Genomic DNA, 22,484 nt, shown 5'->3' with positions numbered 1-22,484 from the left:
GTGTTGTTATGTTTTTATTATTTTTATTTATATGAATATCAAACAGTAATCATTTAACCTCAAAATTCGAATTTTATAATGTATATAGGCTATTTGCTACTTTTCTCATTTCTTGCAGTTGAAATAATAATTATCAATAGAAAAGAACTATTATTTATTATTAAATGATGAGAATTCGTAAATGATGATTATTCAATTATGATTTAGATGAACATTATTCTTGTTTTGGATTTCTAGATTGGGATTTTATCATAAATGTAGGGTAGCCATTGTAATGATTCTTTTCTAAATCTAACCACAGTCATTGTTACCAACTTAATTTTTGTTTTCGAGCACTAATCCTCCATATAACCCACCAACTATTTTGTGTTGCCATGTTGCAAATCTGGAGTGCAGAAAAACTTTTTTCCGCACTAGAGCGGAAAAGTGAATCTTTGCGTTCTGTAATCAGTGCAGGAATCGTCACTTTTCAAGGTAACTGTAGGAAAAAATAATTATTATTGTGTTGCATATTTTGTAACACAATGATAAAAATTATTTTATAAATAATTTTTATTAAACTGTTTATTATTCAACTGGGTGTTCATAAGTCAGTTTACTGTATGAGTGTATTTATTAGAAGCAACTAATAAATTGTATTTATACTAAAAATTATATTTACACTACACACAGGTTAACCTATATGATAGGCTGTGCACACTTGAAAGAATTGTTTAAAATGCTTTCCATTAACTTCAATGCATTTTACACAGCGTTTATTATATCTAGTACAAAATAGCAAACATAATTACTCGGTCAACTATCTTATGAAACATCCTGTAGCCTATTAAAATTCATCTTATGTAAATGAACTGTGATCAGTAAAATGCAATTATAGCTATCGAATTTATTAACATGATATGTGATAATATCATAATGTTGAATATGTTTTGTTACAGGTTGACTTATTTGGCAAATTATCTACCTTGTATTGTCTACAATACAAAAATAGGGGAAGGAACAGTTTTGGGCTGTGTCTGTTGTTTTATCCCCATATAATTTTAATGAATTGAGTATAATCCTAGAGAAAAGATAGTACAAGTGAATATCCCTTGGTATAGAGCGTTATATTCCAATTTTCAATGTTAACTTAAGCCGATAGTCCTAGTAGTTCTTTTTCATGAAGTTATGTGACGCTGTTAGGCTCTCATACTGTGACGTTCTTACTCTCTCACCAGGCCAGAACAGTAATAATGGACAGTAGTCTACAGTAATCGGCTTGAGTTAACAAAAAATCGGCTTGAAATTTGGAACATAAACTACCTATAGGCCTACCATGGGATATCTTCTTATGCTATATTTTCTGTATGGTATAATTGAATCAATGAATGAATAAAAATATGAATACATTAGAGAATGTTAATAGAACCGAGTTAGTTGAGGGCTGCCAACATACCAAACGCTAGAAACAGATAAGCGTAAGCAACATCTTTGGGCAGGGTGGCCATACGGTAGCGGACGCATGCCGATTGGCTCTTCTCAAAGTAAAGCCCAAAGCCAAAGAACGGCAAGCACACCAACACAAGCACAGCAGCCCACAGCGAGAAGATAGCCCGCCTTATCACCGCCAAAGTTATGTACTGCAAAACACAAATATAACTTACATTGATATTTCTTCAGTTCGTCCACAAATAGTTCAACTTATTCATAGGTGGAGAATATCAAGCTATCTACCAAAACCATTCGACAGTATGATAAAGCACATTAAAAAATTAAATACGAAGTTATTATACCAAAATATGAACATAAGAAAATAAAATAAAAATCACTTTGTCTTTAAGGAACACAAATTCATAAAAAACATTATCAGAACGATGCCCAACTGAGATTGAAATTTATCACGGCACAAAAGAATATTTCTGAATTTGAATAGTATTTAAACGAACTATGCAGAGTGATTCAATCGGCAATGCTAGTCTGTTGAACCAACAGCCTAAATGCTACATAATTTTATTTTTGAGAAACGCATATTCAAATGTGAATATTTAATAACTTCAACAGAGAAAGGAATGGATATTTTAAAATGCTAAACATTAAATTATTCAAAATTTTACCGTGTAAAATCTGCACAGCATTTTATCTCCCTCAATTCATCAATACGGAAAATACATAATTATAACTACACTTCACTATCAACTAAAAATATTCCTTTTTGTAATAATATTAATTTATTTTAAAATAGTATAATTAGTGATACCATGATGTTGCCTGTGATCGGTTGATTGAAAAGTAGAATTTATACATTTTCAAGTGTAGCCTATTTATACTAACATGATCATAATATTATCATTACAAATTAGCCTTTCACAAACCTGTATCTACAACTAATTATGCAGGTTAGGTAGACCGTCAAACCTACAGTTGAAAAATCCCAAATCCAAAATACTATAAAGATAAAGTATTTTTTCAATTCAACAAGAAGGTCGAAACTCGAAAATCAAGTTGTGCAAGGAAAGCTTGGAAAAGGTTGCGGGTTGACGTTTTTCAATGATTGAGATATTTTTTAAATGCGTGCAATAAATTTTGATTAACATTCCTCACAAATCATTCTGTCATCTATTGACTATAGGAGAAACCAGTTTTATTTGAAGACCTCAACCCACTTCTAACGTAATGCAGATGAAAAAGAAAGTTAAATTGAGAAAAGGAAGTAGTTTCTCTGGAACCTTTCAGAATCTGATGTTTACTAGATAAGCATTATTCTATTTCATTGAGTACCTGAAATCCAGATATTACCGAAAAATCCAATTACTAAGCGACGACGGTAACGATTCTAGCCGCACGGGTAGCCTACAGGCGTCGCTTAGCAATTGGACCTTTAGGTGCTGGTTATTGCTATGTTTTATCAATAATAACATTTTCATTGACCGTAAAGCAATATTTACAAAATTATCTCCATAAAATGTTCTATCAAAAATATGTAAGGGATTCCAAATGGAAGAAATTGTAACTTTTATAATATTTTATTCTAATTAGAATAGATAGAATAAGATTGAATTATAATTAATTCTGCCACTATTCTACGTTTGTAGCGGTAGAAAAACGTTTGTTCTATAGAATCTCTTTGAATTGAAATTTGTACTCTAGGAAAATTCACGCAAATTATAGATAAATTACAAAAAAAATAGTGTTGGTTCAATAAAAGTAGCTTATTGATTCTGATTCTTCCATCCTTTTCGTAATTCAAGTTCCAATTTGAGCAAACAGAAAAAATGAACGTCTGACGATAATTATTTTTGTATTTTAGGCAGCCGAATCCAGGGAGTTTGGTTAGAAATGCCAGCCGTGATTAGAGTCAGATCAACTGTGACACTGGCATGAATATAATCTGCATGACTAGACGCACTGTTCTAAAGATCAATGGATTTTTCATTGTATTGAATTGTTAAAAACTCAAATGAAAAATTGAACTAGTATCTGAAATTTTTTAGAACATTATCATATTGATAAAGCTATAGCTATTTTATTAGGAGTTCTTAATAAAACGGAATTGAACTGATTTTATAATGAAATACAGACATTTGATCAATCTTGAAGAATGTAACAATAATAATAATAATAGAGCTAGGGTCGGTTGCCTTAGCAACGAAGTGATAAATTTGGCCCTTACGCAGTTCGGTTTCAAGTAGCCTATCAATTGCACCATAGAGATCTTGTTCTATGAGACAAACTCTCCACCACTTCATCATTCATTTCTGACGTCAACGGGCTTCGTTTTCTTTCTTGTTAGAAACCATTGCTGGCTCATCTCAGTGGAACATTTTTCCCTCACAACACATAAGAGCCACAATATTTCTTTAGCTACACGTGTTATTTATTATCCATTATTTATACTATGATTGTACAAAAAGGGGGACTGATAATGCTATAGACAATTATTGACGTAATTGCACAGAGAGGAGATTAAAGTGACTCCCTTAATATTTCATCTCACACAAGAGCTGTCATTTATCAATGAGCAAACAGCATGTTTTTTTTTCTGGGCGGTCACTAAACGTGTACTGTTCCAAGATGTTATTTTGATGAGAATATCTCTACTAAATTTTATTCCCATAGAAAATTAGAAACGATTTCAATAATAATAATTAGATCGAAGATTCATGACACAGTAATGCATCCCTATTAACAATGTTATAATAAGTATATGATACAAATAAGATAGTTACGAGATCAATATATTTTATCATAGTGAAGAGATACCGTTAACAAGTACAATATTCGTGTATGATTTTATTGACATATCACGGATTTTATTAGTATAATAAATTGTTTAATAAAAAGGAAAATATGCTTATAACCATCCTCGGTAAAGCAAGAATCTTTATGCAAAATGTCAAGTTATTCCTTTAGTGGTTCAGATATGATAATGCATGCAACATGTATTTCGTGTCCCGTACATGAATGGGCCAATTCTTTCCTTCATACAGTAAATAGTAGAACTATAGATTATATGACCTATATGACATTTATTTGATTTATGAATTGAACTTTAGAGTATTCTAAAAATACTGAACTCTAATTTTGCTAATTATTGTTCAGCTAATTATATTCTCTATAAATAAATATATATACATATAATTTATATATATTTAAGCCAACCAGCCAACCACCCTGTTGAAATCTTCTGCAATTTACTTCTCAACAAAGTCAGCTCTAGAAAATTCATTGAATCCCTCACTCCAACCCCCAACCTCACACCCCAAGAGTTCCAATCCATCAAAGACCTTGGCTCTGACCCTAGTATTTTCATCACCAAAGCTAACAAAAGCTCAACCATAGTCTTACTGAACACCACTGATCACATCAAAGGAGCCAACCGGCAACTCACCAATCCCGAACAGTATCAACTCCTGCCTTCTGACCCTACTCCACGAATACAAAAGAAAGTCTTCAAATTTATTATGCAATATGGTTCATCTGAAGGCCTCTCGGACTCAGACATCAACATCCTTTCGCCAGACTCTCCCAACACACCACACTTCTATCTTCTTCCAAAAATGCATAAAGAAGGCAATCCTGGTCGTCCCATTGTTTCAAGCATGAATAGCCCAATTGCACCATAGAGATCTTGTTCTATGAGACAAACTCTCCACCACTTCATCATTCATTTCTGACGTCAACGGGCTTCGTTTTCTTTCTTGTTAGAAACCATTGCTGGCTCATCTCAGTGGAACATTTTTCCCTCACAACACATAAGAGCCACAATATTTCTTTAGCTACACGTGTTATTTATTATCCATTATTTATACTATGATTGTACAAAAAGGGGGACTGATAATGCTATAGACAATTATTGACGTAATTGCACAGAGAGGAGATTAAAGTGACTCCCTTAATATTTCATCTCACACAAGAGCTGTCATTTATCAATGAGCAAACAGCATGTTTTTTTTTCTGGGCGGTCACTAAACGTGTACTGTTCCAAGATGTTATTTTGATGAGAATATCTCTACTAAATTTTATTCCCATAGAAAATTAGAAACGATTTCAATAATAATAATTAGATCGAAGATTCATGACACAGTAATGCATCCCTATTAACAATGTTATAATAAGTATATGATACAAATAAGATAGTTACGAGATCAATATATTTTATCATAGTGAAGAGATACCGTTAACAAGTACAATATTCGTGTATGATTTTATTGACATATCACGGATTTTATTAGTATAATAAATTGTTTAATAAAAAGGAAAATATGCTTATAACCATCCTCGGTAAAGCAAGAATCTTTATGCAAAATGTCAAGTTATTCCTTTAGTGGTTCAGATATGATAATGCATGCAACATGTATTTCGTGTCCCGTACATGAATGGGCCAATTCTTTCCTTCATACAGTAAATAGTAGAACTATAGATTATATGACCTATATGACATTTATTTGATTTATGAATTGAACTTTAGAGTATTCTAAAAATACTGAACTCTAATTTTGCTAATTATTGTTCAGCTAATTATATTCTCTATAAATAAATATATATACATATAATTTATATATATTTAAGCCAACCAGCCAACCACCCTGTTGAAATCTTCTGCAATTTACTTCTCAACAAAGTCAGCTCTAGAAAATTCATTGAATCCCTCACTCCAACCCCCAACCTCACACCCCAAGAGTTCCAATCCATCAAAGACCTTGGCTCTGACCCTAGTATTTTCATCACCAAAGCTAACAAAAGCTCAACCATAGTCTTACTGAACACCACTGATCACATCAAAGGAGCCAACCGGCAACTCACCAATCCCGAACAGTATCAACTCCTGCCTTCTGACCCTACTCCACGAATACAAAAGAAAGTCTTCAAATTTATTATGCAATATGGTTCATCTGAAGGCCTCTCGGACTCAGACATCAACATCCTTTCGCCAGACTCTCCCAACACACCACACTTCTATCTTCTTCCAAAAATTCATAAAGAAGGCAATCCTGGTCGTCCCATTGTTTCAAGCATGAATAGCCCAACTGAACGAATCTCTGCCCTTCTTGATTTCCACCTCCAACCCATTGTTGCCTCCCTACCCTCTCATCTTAAAGACTCCTTCCACTTCTTAGATATCCTAAGAAACACAACCCTTCCAACTGATCAACAACTCCTCCTTGTTACCATTGATGTGGCCTCCCTCTATACATCCCTTGAGCATTTCCTCTCCTCACGTCCCACACCCTCCACCCATTCAACCACTTTCCTAGTAAACCTTGCAAAACTGGTGCTCACAAGCAATGCCTTCAGGTTTGACGATAAATATTATCTTCAGACTCAGGGTACAGCCATGGGCACCAGGATGGCACCATCCTATGCAAACCTGTTCATGGGCCTCCTTGAACAGGATTTTCTTTCTAAACAAACCCTATCCCCCCTGATATGGCTCCGTTTCATTGACTACATATACCTCATATGGCCTCATGGACTTGATACCCTCTCCCACTTCCTCAATCAACTCAACTCCAACTACTCTGTCTCCTACACTTTGAAAGTTGCCATCCCTACCACATCAAAAGATCCCTCCCACATTCCCTCTCAATCCGAGGCAAAAATAATTGTCCATATAATTTTCCATGGAGGAAAATTAATATTTTCAATGGTGAAAGTATTTCCCCTGTACTGTTTACGAATGATTAATGAGAATTATTTCTATGTATGTATTGGCAACGTGACTTTTGTCTACAAACATTTTGTGAAACATTTCACTTGATGAAGATCAAATTCTCTACGTTTACGGCGCAATTGAACTTTATCATCAATCAATTGAATCTCTTGATCAAACAATTCGGCAATTCTTCAATGGATTTTGGGGATTGAAAATAATATTTTATTAAAAACTAAACGTCTATTGGAATATTAAATATATAATCTATTATTTTATATGAGTACAGTTATGAAAAATATAAGAACTGGAAGTAATGGTTTTTTAAAATCATTTCCCAATTACAACTGACAACTTCTCGATTTCAAATCGTATGTTCTCAAATTAAAATGATACTTTATCAAATAAAATTCCCTATTCTCAATTACATGTGATGACTTCTCAAATACAATTGACTATTCTCATTTCCATCTTACTTTTTTTCTCAAATACAAATTACTATTCTCAATTACAATTGATACTTTCTCAAATAAAGTTGGAAAAGGTGTAGATACCTCTGTAATCACAGCTTCCCCAAATGAAATATTGCAGAAAATCAGTTACAGACAATCTATAACGAGAGAACTATAAATGACAGAGGCATCTCTACTCTGTGATCACAGCCACCTCCAATGAATGACATGCCCAACAAGTTGACAAAGTAGGTCCAGATTTCCTTTCAGCTGCGACATGCAATACTCAATACATTTCAATTAAAAGTATCTTGGAATTTCCATTCGTTTCATTGCATTTGAAATCGCCACCTACATCGCAAGGACGAGAGGATGCCATATTATTATTAAACAGGCTTCACTTGATGAATATAGTGGACTGTCCAGAAGTTGAGAAGTTGACTGAACCTCAATAGTTTTGCGACATTGTCATTCTCCATAGAACGAGGCATCCTATTCGAGTGGCTGTGGTATGATAGACCCATTCATCTTTCGACAGCGGGACATCCTATCAAAGTGGTTGTGGTATGATAGACCCATTTATCTTTCGACCACCGATCATCCTATTAAAGTGGCTGTGGTATGATAGACTTATTCATCTTTCGACAATCACCTACCTTCTGGTAGAAGAAGGGCCGCGTGAGCGCAAACCAGCGTTCAATGGCCATAACAATGGCGACACACCCTGACCCGAGACCGAACAGCCTCCACAGCACGCGAAAGCGACAGAACCACAGCTGACTGGCGATTCCGGCTACATACAGCTGCAGATGCATTTGGAGTGTCATGCCGAGCAGTGCTGTCAGGTCGTTGACAGCCAAGCAGCGCAACATGAGTCGATGCAATGCGTTGCGAGGTTGCCAGTTGCCGCGCCACAGAATCACCAGTGCTGCCACGTTGCCAGCCAGGCCTGCCGCGTAGAAGCAGGTGATAACCGCCTGGCCAGTCACCGACAGGTGGCGGGTCACCTGCGCATGCGCGTGAGCGCCACTGCTCATGTTCATGGCAGCTTCCATACCGCCCACCTACAAGGCCACCATCCCCTTGCTTCCCTACATCACCTTGCTTCACTTGATCTGAAAACCAAACAAGAGAACATTTTTGGAACACAGAAAACAAAGCAAATCATGTTTTATTTGACGAAATCAATGAGCTACAAAAGTAATAACTACTTGTAAATTGGTGATTTATTCAATAAACTAGCATAAGTTGTTTTCTCATGCTTTGCACTGGGGAAAATTTCGTAATCTCCTGATGTCCAAGAAACATAAAAATAGAATACTTATTCATTATTTTGTTCAAAATTGCATGGATGATATTTATAAGACTTGGAAATTTCCAGCAAAAAAGTGAGTTTGATAGATCTCGAAACCGCAACCATTGATTCATGAAACACGCTCACTACCAACTAAGCTAAGGAAAGCCCTGTTTGTTTGGGCTGCTATAGTTATGTACAATTTGAATCACGAATTGAAAAATATGTTTTAATTATTAAATTAGAATTAATTGGTTAATAACAATAGAAACAATCAAAATGCAAAATATTAAGTTAACCAGTTCAGTAGTTCAGACGTGATAATGCATTACTCGTGTATGTCCTATCCCGTGCTATAAGACGATTCTTTCCTTTATTATACTATAATTAATTAATTTTTGAATTATTCAACAAATTACAGATTCCATTACAGGTCGAAATAAACATGTTTTGACTAATTACAGCCTTTTACTGGTGCAAATTAATTTTTATTCAAAATTTATGTGAATTAAACATAAAAAGTGTACTTGAGGATTGTTTATTTCATTTTAGGAATAATTCCTATTATTATTGTAGCTCTATGAACGTCATTTACGACTTATTACAGGTAATTGGACGAAATGTTTGCTGAAGAGAAACTTAACCTTAGCAGGCAGGAGTAAAAAGCATTCAGTACACTTCAAATCAACAAAAAAATTAATGAATTGAATCAATTGAATAGACAAGTATGTATTGAAAAACTCTGAATTATCAACTGGCAAGTGCAGCATCCAAGTCTTAATTAGTTAATTCAATATCCTTTTTAGTAGAGAAAATTAAAATTTAAAATTTGTTTTAGAAGTGATCATTTACTAACAGTACGAGTAGACTTTAGAGTTATAAAATATGAAACTCAACAATATAAACAATACATGAAAAAGAGCAAAGTTCATATCCAAATGGTGCACCATTGGAGGACGCTAAATAAACTAGTAAATAATGGCGGTCAAACAAAAATATGTTCTCCTGATAAAAAACTACACAGCATCTCAAAGAAATTGGAAATAGACAGTGCATAGCCTATGTAGGCGTTTGAGACTTATGAGCTATATATGAGATATGTATCTGCCATACGCTAAATAAATAAAAAGAGTGGTATTGAATAAGAAAAATAGAAATTAATTAGTTTATTGAATAAGGAAAATCTTAACTTCGAATTATGATATACAAAATAACATAGCATAGAATACACTAAAAAAGACGGTTTAGTATTTTGGAATTTGCAAAAATTAGTAGGAAATGGTTATATTATAGAAAAGTAGATTGCTTTTTGTAAACATTAATAAAAAACAAAGTTTTGTCAATTAAGGAACATGGAAATTTAAATTTCGGTAGTCATTTGACAAATATTGCAGAAAATCAATTACAGACAATCAATAACGAGAGAGCAGTAAATGAGTTTCAACTCTGAAACTCATTATTATTGATTGAAAATTGATGTATCTAGCAGACTAATGATTTTTTTAAAATAAATTTACAAAAAACTAAAAGAGCACCTAACTTAATAGTTGGATCATTTAAATAAAAACTTATTTTAGCTTTTAAAAGATTCGTAGAGTTGGATAAGGTGCGTTAATCTTGACCTTGTATTGAATACTACTATTGGTAGTATATTGTCACTAAATTAATCAGATTGTAAGAAAGAATCATGTGATGAATTCCAGTTCAGTGACTTGGAAAAGTAGTGGCGAAATTGAGAGTTGCCAATGTTCATTGATTGGTTGGCAACGAGGGTCACCTATCACTGTTGTTCTCTCTTGGGAGAGCAGCCGTCTCTAATCAATTTATTTGCTGCTTCGGTTATTATCCAATATGGCCAGTTTTCATCTTAGTTCTCCCCGTTGAGTTTCCCAGGAAGGAGACTCATGCCAGTTAATAGAGCTGATGAATAACTATACAGAGTATGAATTTGAAAAAAATCGGTCAAGTTATTTTGAAAAAATCGTGAAAAACATGGTCTTTTAGTAATTATCTGCCATTTTTCTCAAGAATATTACGGAGCTCCTGCAATTTTCCAAGGAAAAAACTCATGTCTTTTGATAGGACTTATGAATAGCTACCCATGGCTTGAATTTGAAGAAAATCGTTAGAGCCGTTTTCGAGAAAACCGTGAAAAACCTGGTTTTTGGTCATTATCCGCTATTTTTCTCAAGAATATTACGGAGCTCATGGAATTTTCCCAGAAATGAGACTCATGCCAGTTGATAGTGCTTATGAATATCTATCCATGGTATGAATTTGAAGTAAATCGTTAGAGCAGTTTTCGAGAAAACGGTGAAAAACATGGATTTTTAGTCATTATCCGCCATTTTTCTCAAGAATATTACGGAGCTCCTGAAATTTTCCCAGAAATGAAACTTATGCCAGTTGATAGGACGTAAAAATAGCTATCCATGGTATAAATTTGAAGAAAATCGTTGGAGCCGTTTTCGAGAAAACCGTGAAAAACATGGTTTTTTAGTCATTTTCCGCCATTTTTCTCAAGAATATTACGGAGCTCCTGAAATTTTCCCAGAAATGAGACTTATGCTAGTTGATAGGGCTTATAAATAGCTATCCATGATATAAATTTGAAGAAAATCGTTAGAGCCATTTTCGAGAAAAACGTGAAAAACATGGTTTTTTAGTAATTATCCGCCATTTTTTCCGCCATCTTGAATTGAATTTTATTGAATTTCTTATTGTCGGGTCCTCATGGTATAGGGACCTTAAGTTTAAAATTTCAAGTCGATCGGTTAATTAGGAATGGAGTTATCGTGTTCACAGACATACACACACACATACACACACACACACATACACACACACACAGACCAATACCCAAAAATCATGTTTTTGGACTCAGGGGACCTTGAAACGTATAGAAAACTTGAAATTGGGGTACCTTAATTTTTTTTGGAAAGCAATACTTTCCTTACCTATGGTAGTAGGGCAAGGAAAGTAAAAAGATGTTGTCAAATTCCACTATAACCAATTCCACTATGTTGCCATAGGCAACGAAAACTAGTTTTGGTGAATAAAAATGTTATAGTGGAATTTGACAACATCTTTTTTCTTTTTTCTTTTTTCCTTTTTTCCTTTCTTTATCTTAATACCCAATAATTGATTAAGTGCGGTATTAGAGTGGACACCTAAAATAGTTTGCTGTCTATTTGAACACAATACATCAATATGATAACAGAAAGGGGAAAACATTCACTGATGAAGACCTGGGTGAAGCTGTCTTGATTTATTTTTAATGAATTCTTTGCGTTTGTATTAATGAAATTTTTTATTTTTCCGGTGGATTTGTAGTTATGGAAAATTCATCAATCCGAATTGAATCAATAACGATGGGGTTATATCATTACATCATTATAGATCATATAGTATCATGACTAAGTTCTTTGAGGCACATTATTCTATTTTCAATTTGCTCAGCATGATAAGAGAAGATCATAAAAATTGACCAAATCTACAACAGGTCACATTTCTGCAATGTTATTTGTGACTTCTTTGTCACTTTTAATTTGGTGGGAGCCTCACATATATTAATAATAATAAATAACTTAAATTACATGAACATTTCAAGACAAATTTAATATCCTCTATTAAAAAGTGCAATAAAATTTGGACGATGATTGTTCATAAAATACTAACTAATTTCATTTTGTTTTCAATTTTCTTGGTAAACTCGTAAGGTTTGAAACGTAGCGTTTATTGGTAGCTTATCTTTTCCATTTGAAACTTATAACATTGAAACCCATAACTAATGACACTCTTCCAAACATTCAATAATAATAATTATCACTATTGAATTTTATAAAACTTTTAAGTGAAAAAACACTCACATTATTTGATGTGGCGACGTCCGTTTCGTGCTGGTATCGCACATTTTCAAGCCAAACAGGAACTGAAGTGTTTATGATAACCTTAAACACTTCAGTTCCTGTTTGGCTTGAAAATGTGCGATACCAGCACGAAACGGACGTCGCCACATCAAATAATGTGAGTGTTTTTTCACTTAAAAGTTTTATAAAATTCAATAGTGATAATTATAGTGGAAACAAGATGGATAACCAACAACAGAATAATAATTAGTTTATTAGATTCGTCCATTCTTATCTTCTCATTAATTGGTGGGAAGATGCCTTATTTTGTATACACCAAAATGTTAAAACTAAATCAGTAACAGGAACTTAATCACCTGACACTGTGTGAGTAGTGTTTATAAAAGATTTCACGCATTCTTTGGACTCTAAAAACTAGATTTTTTAATCGTAGACTCGTTAAGCTGTTGACAACTTTTGTAGTTCGACTTCCGACGTTATCGTAGCTCATTGGCGCTCTCAGTCTATCATTAGAGGAGAATTCAGTCTTTGTCGCTCTCATTTTCATAAATCTGTCTTTAAATTACCCAATTGACATATCTCTTAGCGTTGGAATCACTCTACAATCAGGACGGAAAGAGTTAAAAAGTATAAATCTTTCTTGTAGGCTCTAGGCAGCATGCACTTTCGGACTTTCAGTGTTTTGTTTTTCCATCATTTCAATTAAAATACATCTATCCTCGGCTTGTAAAGTTTTTTCATCTCAAGCACAATTTTTGAAGTTATATTTATTCGATTTGAAGAAGTTTTTTGATCCAGCTCATGAAATCATCTCTCACAGTCTCACGCTGTCACACATTTCATTGCCCTTACATTTAACGTATCAGAAAACTCCTTCTCTTGGATGGAATTCAATTCTGTAGCACAAAGGAACAAGAGAGTTTTGTTGCGACACTATTATTATCATACAGTGTTATCATCTTGTTTGAAGGCACTCTATTATAGTTTCTTTTTGAAGTAGCAACAAAGAACTACCGGTACCGTACATCAAGAAACAAATATTTTGGCTTCTTGGCCAATGTTTCTCTTAAGCATCCATGAATTCTTCAATTGAATCCACCGCATTTTCAGTTCACATTGTTAAACTTTATATATGATGGGCTTACTTATCATTCTTGGACAAAGTTTCACATGCAGTGGCAAGTCTATTTAATAAAGACCACCCGTACTAAAAATTCACAGCATTGTCTTCATGGATTTATTTTTCTCTGTGAATAAACTGGAAATTTACACTACATTTACAGTATGGTCCCTACCAGTAATCTGAAGTTAATTTGAATAGTTCATATACACTACACCTTTTCAAATAACTGAATAAAATATGATAAACATTGAGAATTAATCATTGGGCATTTATGAATGAGCGTGGAGAAAGTTAATGGAGGTGAGAATAGATTATCATTATAATCATAACTAACTGTTCATTCAATTATCATTGAATTAAAAATGTTGTAGTAGATGGATACTAGAAATCAAGTAAAGTCCAAAATAATTATTGGACCATTGCTGAAAACATTTTAAGGATCGCCATGTAGAATACGACCTCAAAAAATTAGGATTAGTAAGAAAGAAGGATTAGGCCGATTTTCAATCAAAAGAGCTAATACGAAAGTTCCAAGTGAGAGGAGGGATCAAAACTTTAATGATCAAAGTATGAAATTGATGCTTATTCTTCAACTTATTCTCTACAAGGTGTTTCACTTGTAAAATCAACCCACCCAGTTCGCAGTTCATGCGTTTATCCTATCAACAAAACCGACCTAAGTTTAAGTAGGTGGGCTTTTCTGGACATAAAGTGATACATGGCACAGTTGGTACATAAAAAGACATTGTTAAAAAGTAGGTCATTCAATTATAACTGGAATAATTATCTATATCTTGCTATCGAATACAACTTCGTGGTTTTTGTCACTACCAAATTGTAACCATCAGAGACTGCACCCTACTACACAGCTATTATTGATTTGGACTTATAAGAATTGTTTGATTCCGAATCAATAAGATAACGATTTCAAAAACTGTACGAGAAATATTATTACTGCATAATGTAAACTATATAATGAATAATAATACTCGATCGAAAAAAGGAAATCAATTTTGCGTTATTTTGAAAACGTTATTTGCGTTTAGAAAAATGTAAGAAGTTCATGAGGAATCTCAATTCAAACAAAAACCATAGATTATTTTGAACTGTATCACCTATATTCAGAATACAGTACGTGATGCTTATTGACCCTATTTCCTAAGTAACTGGAACAAGGTATTGCGAGTTAAGATAAACAATAGAATAATTTTAAAATTCAAGCATTATTGACACAATATTATATTAAATCTCAAAAAATAATTTGGACAAATGAACAATCTTTTATTAATAAATTGATGGTGTAATATTATATTATATTAGCCTACAGTCAAATTAAATAAATAGTGGATTTTAATAACAGTAGGCTACTCTCAGATAGCAACGGTATTCAGTATAATATAAACTGTTGCACTCCAATTAAGAGAATTGGACTGAGAAAAAGAAGAGCTGAAAGCTTTTTACCTGCTTTAACAGCATTCTACTCCTTTTGACCGACCTCATGCATATTCAGTACAACACTAGTTTCAAGTTGAATATTCATGTAAAGCTGGAAAATCTTGGTTTGATTTTCGAGCTTTATGAATCTATGATCGTTATATGGCAGATGTATTGGGAAGTATTTATCAATCAATAATTGATGGTCGTATATCACACGTTATTATCATAAGGTCGTAAGATACTTTGATCCTGTTTAAAAATCTAGATTTATATTTTTTATGGGTGATATTACGATTACTAGAAATAAGAGTTGACAATAATTATTGATTAAGCAATGACCGACCATGGTGAGCTATAGCCTAACAAGGTCAAATCATATTTTTGATAGATTGAGATAAGGATAGATTTTTCCAATTCCACAACATATTAATTCGCTCAGTTTAACTGTCAGCCATATTCTAACATAATGTTTGGGTAATATGAAGTATTGAAAATTAAATTCGCTAGAAGTGAATAGTCTTAAAATACAGATTGCGGTCCTAGTTCAATCCAGTAGGTAGTCTAATATCAGTAAATAATATTATTAGTGGGAATGCCTTTAACGGTACAGTACTCGACACTAATATTGTTAAACCAAATAAATGATGTTTGAATGAAGCAAGTCACTGTCAAATATGTTTGTCACTTGTCAGCCGTTAATTCGAGTAGTGACGAGTTATACAAATACGGTAAACAAAATAGCATGTAGGCTATTCAAGTTAAAGTACCTCTTTCTCTATATACTACCTCTAAATAAATTAATTATTAGGATTTTTAATGGTTTAAATTCCCATACAAATAATTTTGAATTTCGGCAGTGAAAATTGTAACATTCAACAAAATAATGCATCAATATTATTTCAATTGCAATTCAAACAATTTAATTAATCAATTATTCAATACCACTTCATTGATCACTTGCAACATAACTCAGAATCATGAATGATGTTACAGGTCATTAAAATTTGTACTTTGGAGGAAAGGTGTAAATTACTTCATTCCTATTCAATTTTCAAGGACCGTATATTCAAAAGAATTTGTTCCAAAAATAGTCCCTAAGTCAGGTTCTGCCTGCTCAGTTGAGATCGAAGTATCTTATCAAGTAGGCCTATAAATCATAATTTTTTGGGGCGGACTAAAGGTCAAAGTTTTGTTATTTTTTATGAATCCTCCAGTGGTTGGAGAAAATATATTACGGTAGATAAGATACAAGACCCAGATATTGAAAGAGCAGGGTCTAATGGAAAACACACATTAAATTTTCTGCTATACCACTTTGAATCCAAAATAAAATTTTACAGCTTTATTTTGGAAGAAGTAGAGTCAGATCTCAGATATGAGTATTGAGTAGTCTCTATATTTTGATAATGTATTCATATCATAGTTGTGCAAGGAAAAAGAGATTGATCTATTTTGAAGTGAATTTTTAGTTTCATCTGATTACAATAATGACAACAATAATTAGGAGTTCAATATATTAAAACACCAGTAGGATGTAATAGAAACATAAGATAAGATTAGTAGTCTTCCGGATAGTTGATCACGAATAGTAAATATTATTATAATATTATAGCATATTTTACTTACTTTCTATTTTTTTATATTTTTCTGATTAATATCAAGCTAATATAGTTATTTGTGCAACTAGTGCGCAAAGTGACACTTGACTGCACCGAAATAAACGTTTACGCACGAGCCTACGGCCCGTGCGGAATGGTTTCTTAAGTGCAGCAAAGGAACTTTGCACACGTATTTCACATTAAATTTTTCCTACAATTACCATTAAATGTAAAAAGTGAGTATTTATGGTTAGAATGTCCTGAAATCCATCAAATGTTTGTCTTTATGATGTTGTAATTAACAAATTTAACTAATTTTAAAATTGATAATACAATAAAAAAAATTCAATTTGTAAATTTTCAAATTTCCCAATCTTTAAATTTACAATTTTTTTTTAATTTTTATATTTACAAATTTTTAATTTTCCTATTTTCAAAGATTTTGTTTCAATTTTCGAATTTTTATATTTTTTAATTTTAATAATCTGTTCAAGTTTTAAATAATAAATATTATTTATTTTTTCAAAATTACATTAATAATTATTTCCATTGAAGTAGAGAATTCTCAGCCAAAAAAAAACTGTGAATGGATTCGAACTGCCAACCTCATAATCCTTGATATTTCATTTACCAGTCAAGTAAGTACGCTCTTAACTGAGCTACTGAGCCACTCTCTGATGATTGACTGCTTGAAGGGGGTTTATCTTATGTAAGCATTGAAATGAATATAGTGAGGTCCACTTTATAATGACAGTATTTGATAAACTTTGATGTTGCTATCCTTGTCTATCGTTCGACAAAGCAGGTGGTTCAATCCTTTTCTAGCTCCACAATGAAGCCAAATCTGTTTTTGACGATGTATAAATATAATATTAATCAAGGCAGATAATAGGCAATGCTGTTCTCCCATCTCTATCCACTGCCATTATAACGTGAACCTCACTATACCACAGTCAGTGTTACCAACTTAATTTTGATTTTCCTGCATGCTCTATATAACCTACTAACTATTTTGCATTGTCATGCTGCAAATCTGGAGTACGCAAAGTACTCACTCTGCGCACTAGTACAGAAAAGTGATTCTTTGCAGCCTGCAATCAGTGCAGAAATGGTCACTTTTCAAGGTATCTGTAGAAAATAGTTATTTGTGCAACTAGTGCGCAAAGTGACAGTTTGCTGCACTGAAAGAAACGTTTACGCCCGGCTCGGGCCTACGCGTACCAATCATATCACTTTTTAACAAACTATGCGGTAGCCTGCAGTACTCCATTCTCTGGACATGCCCCAACCATCTCAACCGTTGCGCTTTGATAACTCGTACGCGGTCTGTCAACTACAAAGACAAAATTCCTGATTCGAATTTCTAAAATGTTCAAATTAATAATTATTCTAAATATTACTATTTATAATAGGATTAAAATGTTGTTTTGCTTGTCATGTGCAGGTACACAGCAGGCATAGTGGGTGGCCTGTCAACAGTGGCGGCGTGCGCGCCTAGTGAGCAATTCTTGAACATGGCGGCGCCGCTCGGTATCGGCCTTGGAGTGGTGTTCGCCGCCTCCCTCGGCTCCATGTTCCTAGCGCCCACCACCGCCCTCGGCTCCGGCCTCTACTCCATCAGCCTCTACGGCGGCCTCCTCGTCTTCTCCGGATTCCTGCTCTACGACACGCAGAAGATCATCAAGCACGCCGAAACGCATTCGCCCTACGCCATCGACAAATACGACCCGATCAACATGTGAGCACATTCGTTCAAAACTACTATTCAGGGTGTTTCAGAAGTAGTGTGGAACATTTTAGGATATTGTCCTGGATGATAGGAGACTACAAATGACGTATTTGAAGTGTATAAAACTCAGCGGTTATCCTTATAGCTGCCTTTTTGTTTTTCACTTAGAATTTTTTATCTCAAGAACGAAATGTTGTATTGATCTGAAATTTGGCATGAATATTTATGCTATAAAGACTCAACTTTAAAAAATAAAATGAAAATTTTCGATGTACATATTCGAAATGGCGGCCATTTTCAATTTTTGATTGCAAATTTCACGAAAACCGTTCATTTACAGAAAATTTACAAGAGACAAAAAAAGTTAACAAATTTCATCAAGAATCCAAGGATACCTCATTTATTAAGATTGGTCAGAGAATAACAGATAAATTAGTTATTTTCGTACAGCATGCATGATCTTGAACAAGAAAGATCATCTGAAAAAAAAATTGTAAAATCAGCTGGATGGTTTTAAAGCTTCATCTTAAATACAATAATTGGAATTAAAAATGTAATATTGATGTTTAAATTGTGAAAAGTGCATGCAATACGAAAATAATAAATTTCTCTGTTATTATTTGACCAATCTTAATAGATAGTGTATCCTTGAAATCTTGATAAAATTTTTTTTGTTTTGTTTTCCCAACTTTTTTGTCTCTTGTAAATATTCTGTGAAGTAAACGGTTTTCGTGCAATTTGTAATCAACAATTTAAAATGGCCGCCATTTTGAAAATTTACATCGAAAAGTTTTTATTTTATTTTTTTAAAGTTGAGTCTTTATATCATAAATATTCATGCCAAATTTCAGATCAATACAACATTTCGTTCTTGAGATAAAAATTCCTAAGTGAAAAAAACAAAATGGCAGCTATAAGGATAACCGCTGAGTTTTGGACACTTCAAATAAGGCATTTGTAGTCTCCTATCATCCAGGAACAATAACCTAAAATGTTCGAAACTACTTCTGAAACAATCTGTATTACGAATTGAATTTAAATTTTTCGGCTGCTTGTTTCGGAAAGATTTAAATTGTTTAATGCTTAGATTTGTGATGTAAATTTTTGCCACAGTAGAACGCAATGAGCTGTTTCTCGTTGATCATATGGAGGCCGAAAATGTTCGGATTCCCATAACTCATATGTCCCTATAGTGTGGTCCACGTTATAATGGCAGTGAAGAAGGATAGCGGAACAGCATTACCGCTGATATTACAATCATCAGCTATCCTCTATAGAAGGCACTGGCAAGGCAGAGAATCGGCAATGTTGTTCTGCTATCTTTGTTCACTGCAGTTATAACGTAGACCTCACTGTACCTACGAACTATGTGCTCAGAGCGAAATGACCTGACTCTTCACATTTTAAAATGTTTGCCTTTCATTTTTCATTTTAGTTTCCTTCAACTTACTTCACCAACATTATGTTAGATCCATTATAAATTATTGATAATGTTCGCAGATCTTTGAATTTTTTTCAAGTTTCAAGATATTCGGGTGTAATATTATTAGGGTAACCGTCCACTGGAACCGTATTCAACCAATCTGTTCGGCAGTTGGATCGGACGAATCTGCCGGCCGAATATGGTCGTCCATTGGAACCGTTTACGTCAGTCGAGTTTAGTAGTAGACTGGTTGCCAATTATTGAATTCACTAGCCACCTAAATTTTTCATAAACAATGATTATATTGAGATTTTGAAAATGATTAAACAAATATCCACTAAATTAGTTATTCATTACAATAATCTTACCTTCAGAACCTATTTGTTCAGCAATCTTTGTCCACAGATTCCTTCGAACATCACAACGATATCTTTTGTCTCGCATATCCCACAATGGAACATTCTCTTGAACCAAACTTATCAACTTTTCATTGCCATAGTTACAACTTTATAAAACAGATCAACTTCAAAAAAACAAACACGACTGTGAAACAATTTCAGGTTAGGAACACTTTGTTGTCTCAGCTCGATTAGTTAGTTCGGCCGGATAGAGCCGGAAAATCCCATTCAATTCGGATCGAAAAATTGATCGGCCGGAGATGGCCGTATGAACCTGTTACAATGGACGAGCATCTATTCCTTTCTTTGTTGGGGGATCGTTCGGACGAGTTCGATAGTTTTCGGCCGATGCTAGTTCAGACGAAATCGGTTCCAGTGGACGGCCCACCTAATTGTCTGCTCAAATTTAAAAAAATTACATAAAATATGTGTCATAATATTACAATTTTGTAGTAGGGCAAATTATTGATATTTTTTTGTTTTTCCAGGTCGATGAGCATCTACATGGATACAATCAACATTTTCATAAGAATTGTTTCAATTCTGAGCAATGGAGGCTCTTCAAAGAGGCGATAAGTCCAAATAGAACTGATCATTCTAGAATATCAAAACTGTAAAATAAGCGAATTTATCATTTTTTTATTTGACTTCATTTAAACGTTTCATTTATTATACTCATCATGGTTCAAATAATGGAGAAAAATGTATTCCACTTTCTTGTTATCCTTAATAAAAAAATTGAATCTTAATTCAACGCGCTGAAATACTTATACAGAGGAAAAATTGTGTATTATAATACTATTCATTTCTTGAAAAAATATGTAAGCTAGTTACTTGAATGCGTTTGAAATCACAAAAATTATATTCATAATAATAAATTATTTCAAAAAACTTGAGTATTTCTCATTATTTGTTTAGCACTTATTTCTGTTCTTGATGTAGTCTAGTCTTTTGACAATAATTGACCTTCAATGAAATTTTGCAATTATTATAATAGTATATTTCGCACCTAGGGCCGAAAATGAGACTTTTCTGGCTCGAAATCGGTTTTCTCAAAGATTGAGAGCCGGAATAGTATATTTCGCACCTAGGGCCGAAAATGAGACTTTTCCGGCTCGAAATCGGTTTTCAAGTCCGAGGCCGTAGGCCGAGGACTAGAAGAGATTGAGAGCCGGAAAAACATTTTTGCCCGTGGTGTGAACACTATTTTTCGCCACACAGAAAAATATACAATATAAAATGAGATCAATTGTTCATTAAGCACTTCCGAGAGCAAAAGTGGAAGGTCAATAGCTCTAGCAAATCTGTGGTAATCTGAATATCAGGAAATTGTCCAAGTATTTTTATTTTTTATTCAGATTTGTCTAAATAACCTAAAAGATTATATTCAGTTATGTGGGAGGTTGAGTTTATACTTTTTTATTCTTTCATATGACAATAAGATGATAATATTCCGCCATTAGGAATTAGGAATAGCTTTCCAAAGCTATATAAATGTTTTAATTACTGAATAATAAACACAAATAATGAAAAGTTTTTTGATCAACTGTTTTAGCACACTTTAAATTTGGCCAATCTGAATGTCAACGTCAACAATGCTTGTTGTCATCGACTTGGGAAGTTTAGGTTAGAAGTTCTATCCTACTCTGAAAATCAAATTTGGATAGTTTATAATATATATCTTATCTGTATTTCATTCATCCAAATAAAATGATAGTATATCATTGCAGAATATTTTATTCAATTCTAGAAGCATAAACTGATTCCGTTTCATATATTATTTGTGAAAACGTTCAGCACCATGGATATTGCCCAAGTAGTTCCAAAATTATTCACCATGTTTCGTGATAAACGAAGTACTATGAGGTTTGAGGTTAGATTCTATTATACTCTAAAAATTAAATTTGAATAGTTTATAATATCTTATTTGTATTTCATTCATCCAAATAAAATGATAGTATCTTATTGCAAAATACTTTATTCAATTCTAGAAGCATAAACTGATTCCATTTCATAAACTATTTTGTAAACA

At 33.4% G+C, this 22,484-nt stretch overlaps 2 protein-coding genes across 4 annotated transcripts in view; one reads left to right on the top strand and one right to left on the bottom strand.

Moving 5' to 3' along the window:
* Nucleotides 1-22,484, bottom strand: part of LOC111045018 (serine/threonine-protein phosphatase 2A regulatory subunit B'' subunit gamma) — a 68,107-nt gene that overhangs the window by 6,276 nt on the left and 39,347 nt on the right. For 2 of the 3 annotated variants that reach the window (XM_039432533.1, XM_022330333.2), the window contains exons 2-3: nt 8,238-8,696; nt 1,436-1,619 (exon numbers count right to left, since the gene is read on the bottom strand). In XM_039432533.1, coding sequence (XP_039288467.1) covers nt 1,436-1,619; nt 8,238-8,636 — 583 coding nt within the window. In that variant the 5' untranslated portion in view covers nt 8,637-8,696. Of the gene's footprint in view, nt 1-1,435; nt 1,620-8,237; nt 8,697-22,484 lie in introns of those variants that run through there. The other variant, XM_039432532.1, reaches the window with a different exon arrangement.
* Nucleotides 18,320-21,348, top strand: LOC111056910 (growth hormone-inducible transmembrane protein). The gene is made up of 2 exons (XM_039432537.1): nt 18,320-18,640; nt 20,941-21,348. The coding sequence occupies exons 1-2, from the start codon at nt 18,339-18,341 to the stop codon at nt 21,026-21,028; spliced, it is 390 nt and encodes a 129-aa protein (XP_039288471.1). The 5' UTR covers nt 18,320-18,338; the 3' UTR covers nt 21,029-21,348.

This window comes from Nilaparvata lugens, chromosome 7 (genome assembly GCF_014356525.2).
Source record: "Nilaparvata lugens isolate BPH chromosome 7, ASM1435652v1, whole genome shotgun sequence".
NCBI classification, from domain to species: Eukaryota; Metazoa; Arthropoda; class Insecta; order Hemiptera; family Delphacidae; genus Nilaparvata; species Nilaparvata lugens.
Note: the sequence above shows the minus strand (reverse complement) of the source record. Positions and strands in the feature narration are given on the sequence as shown.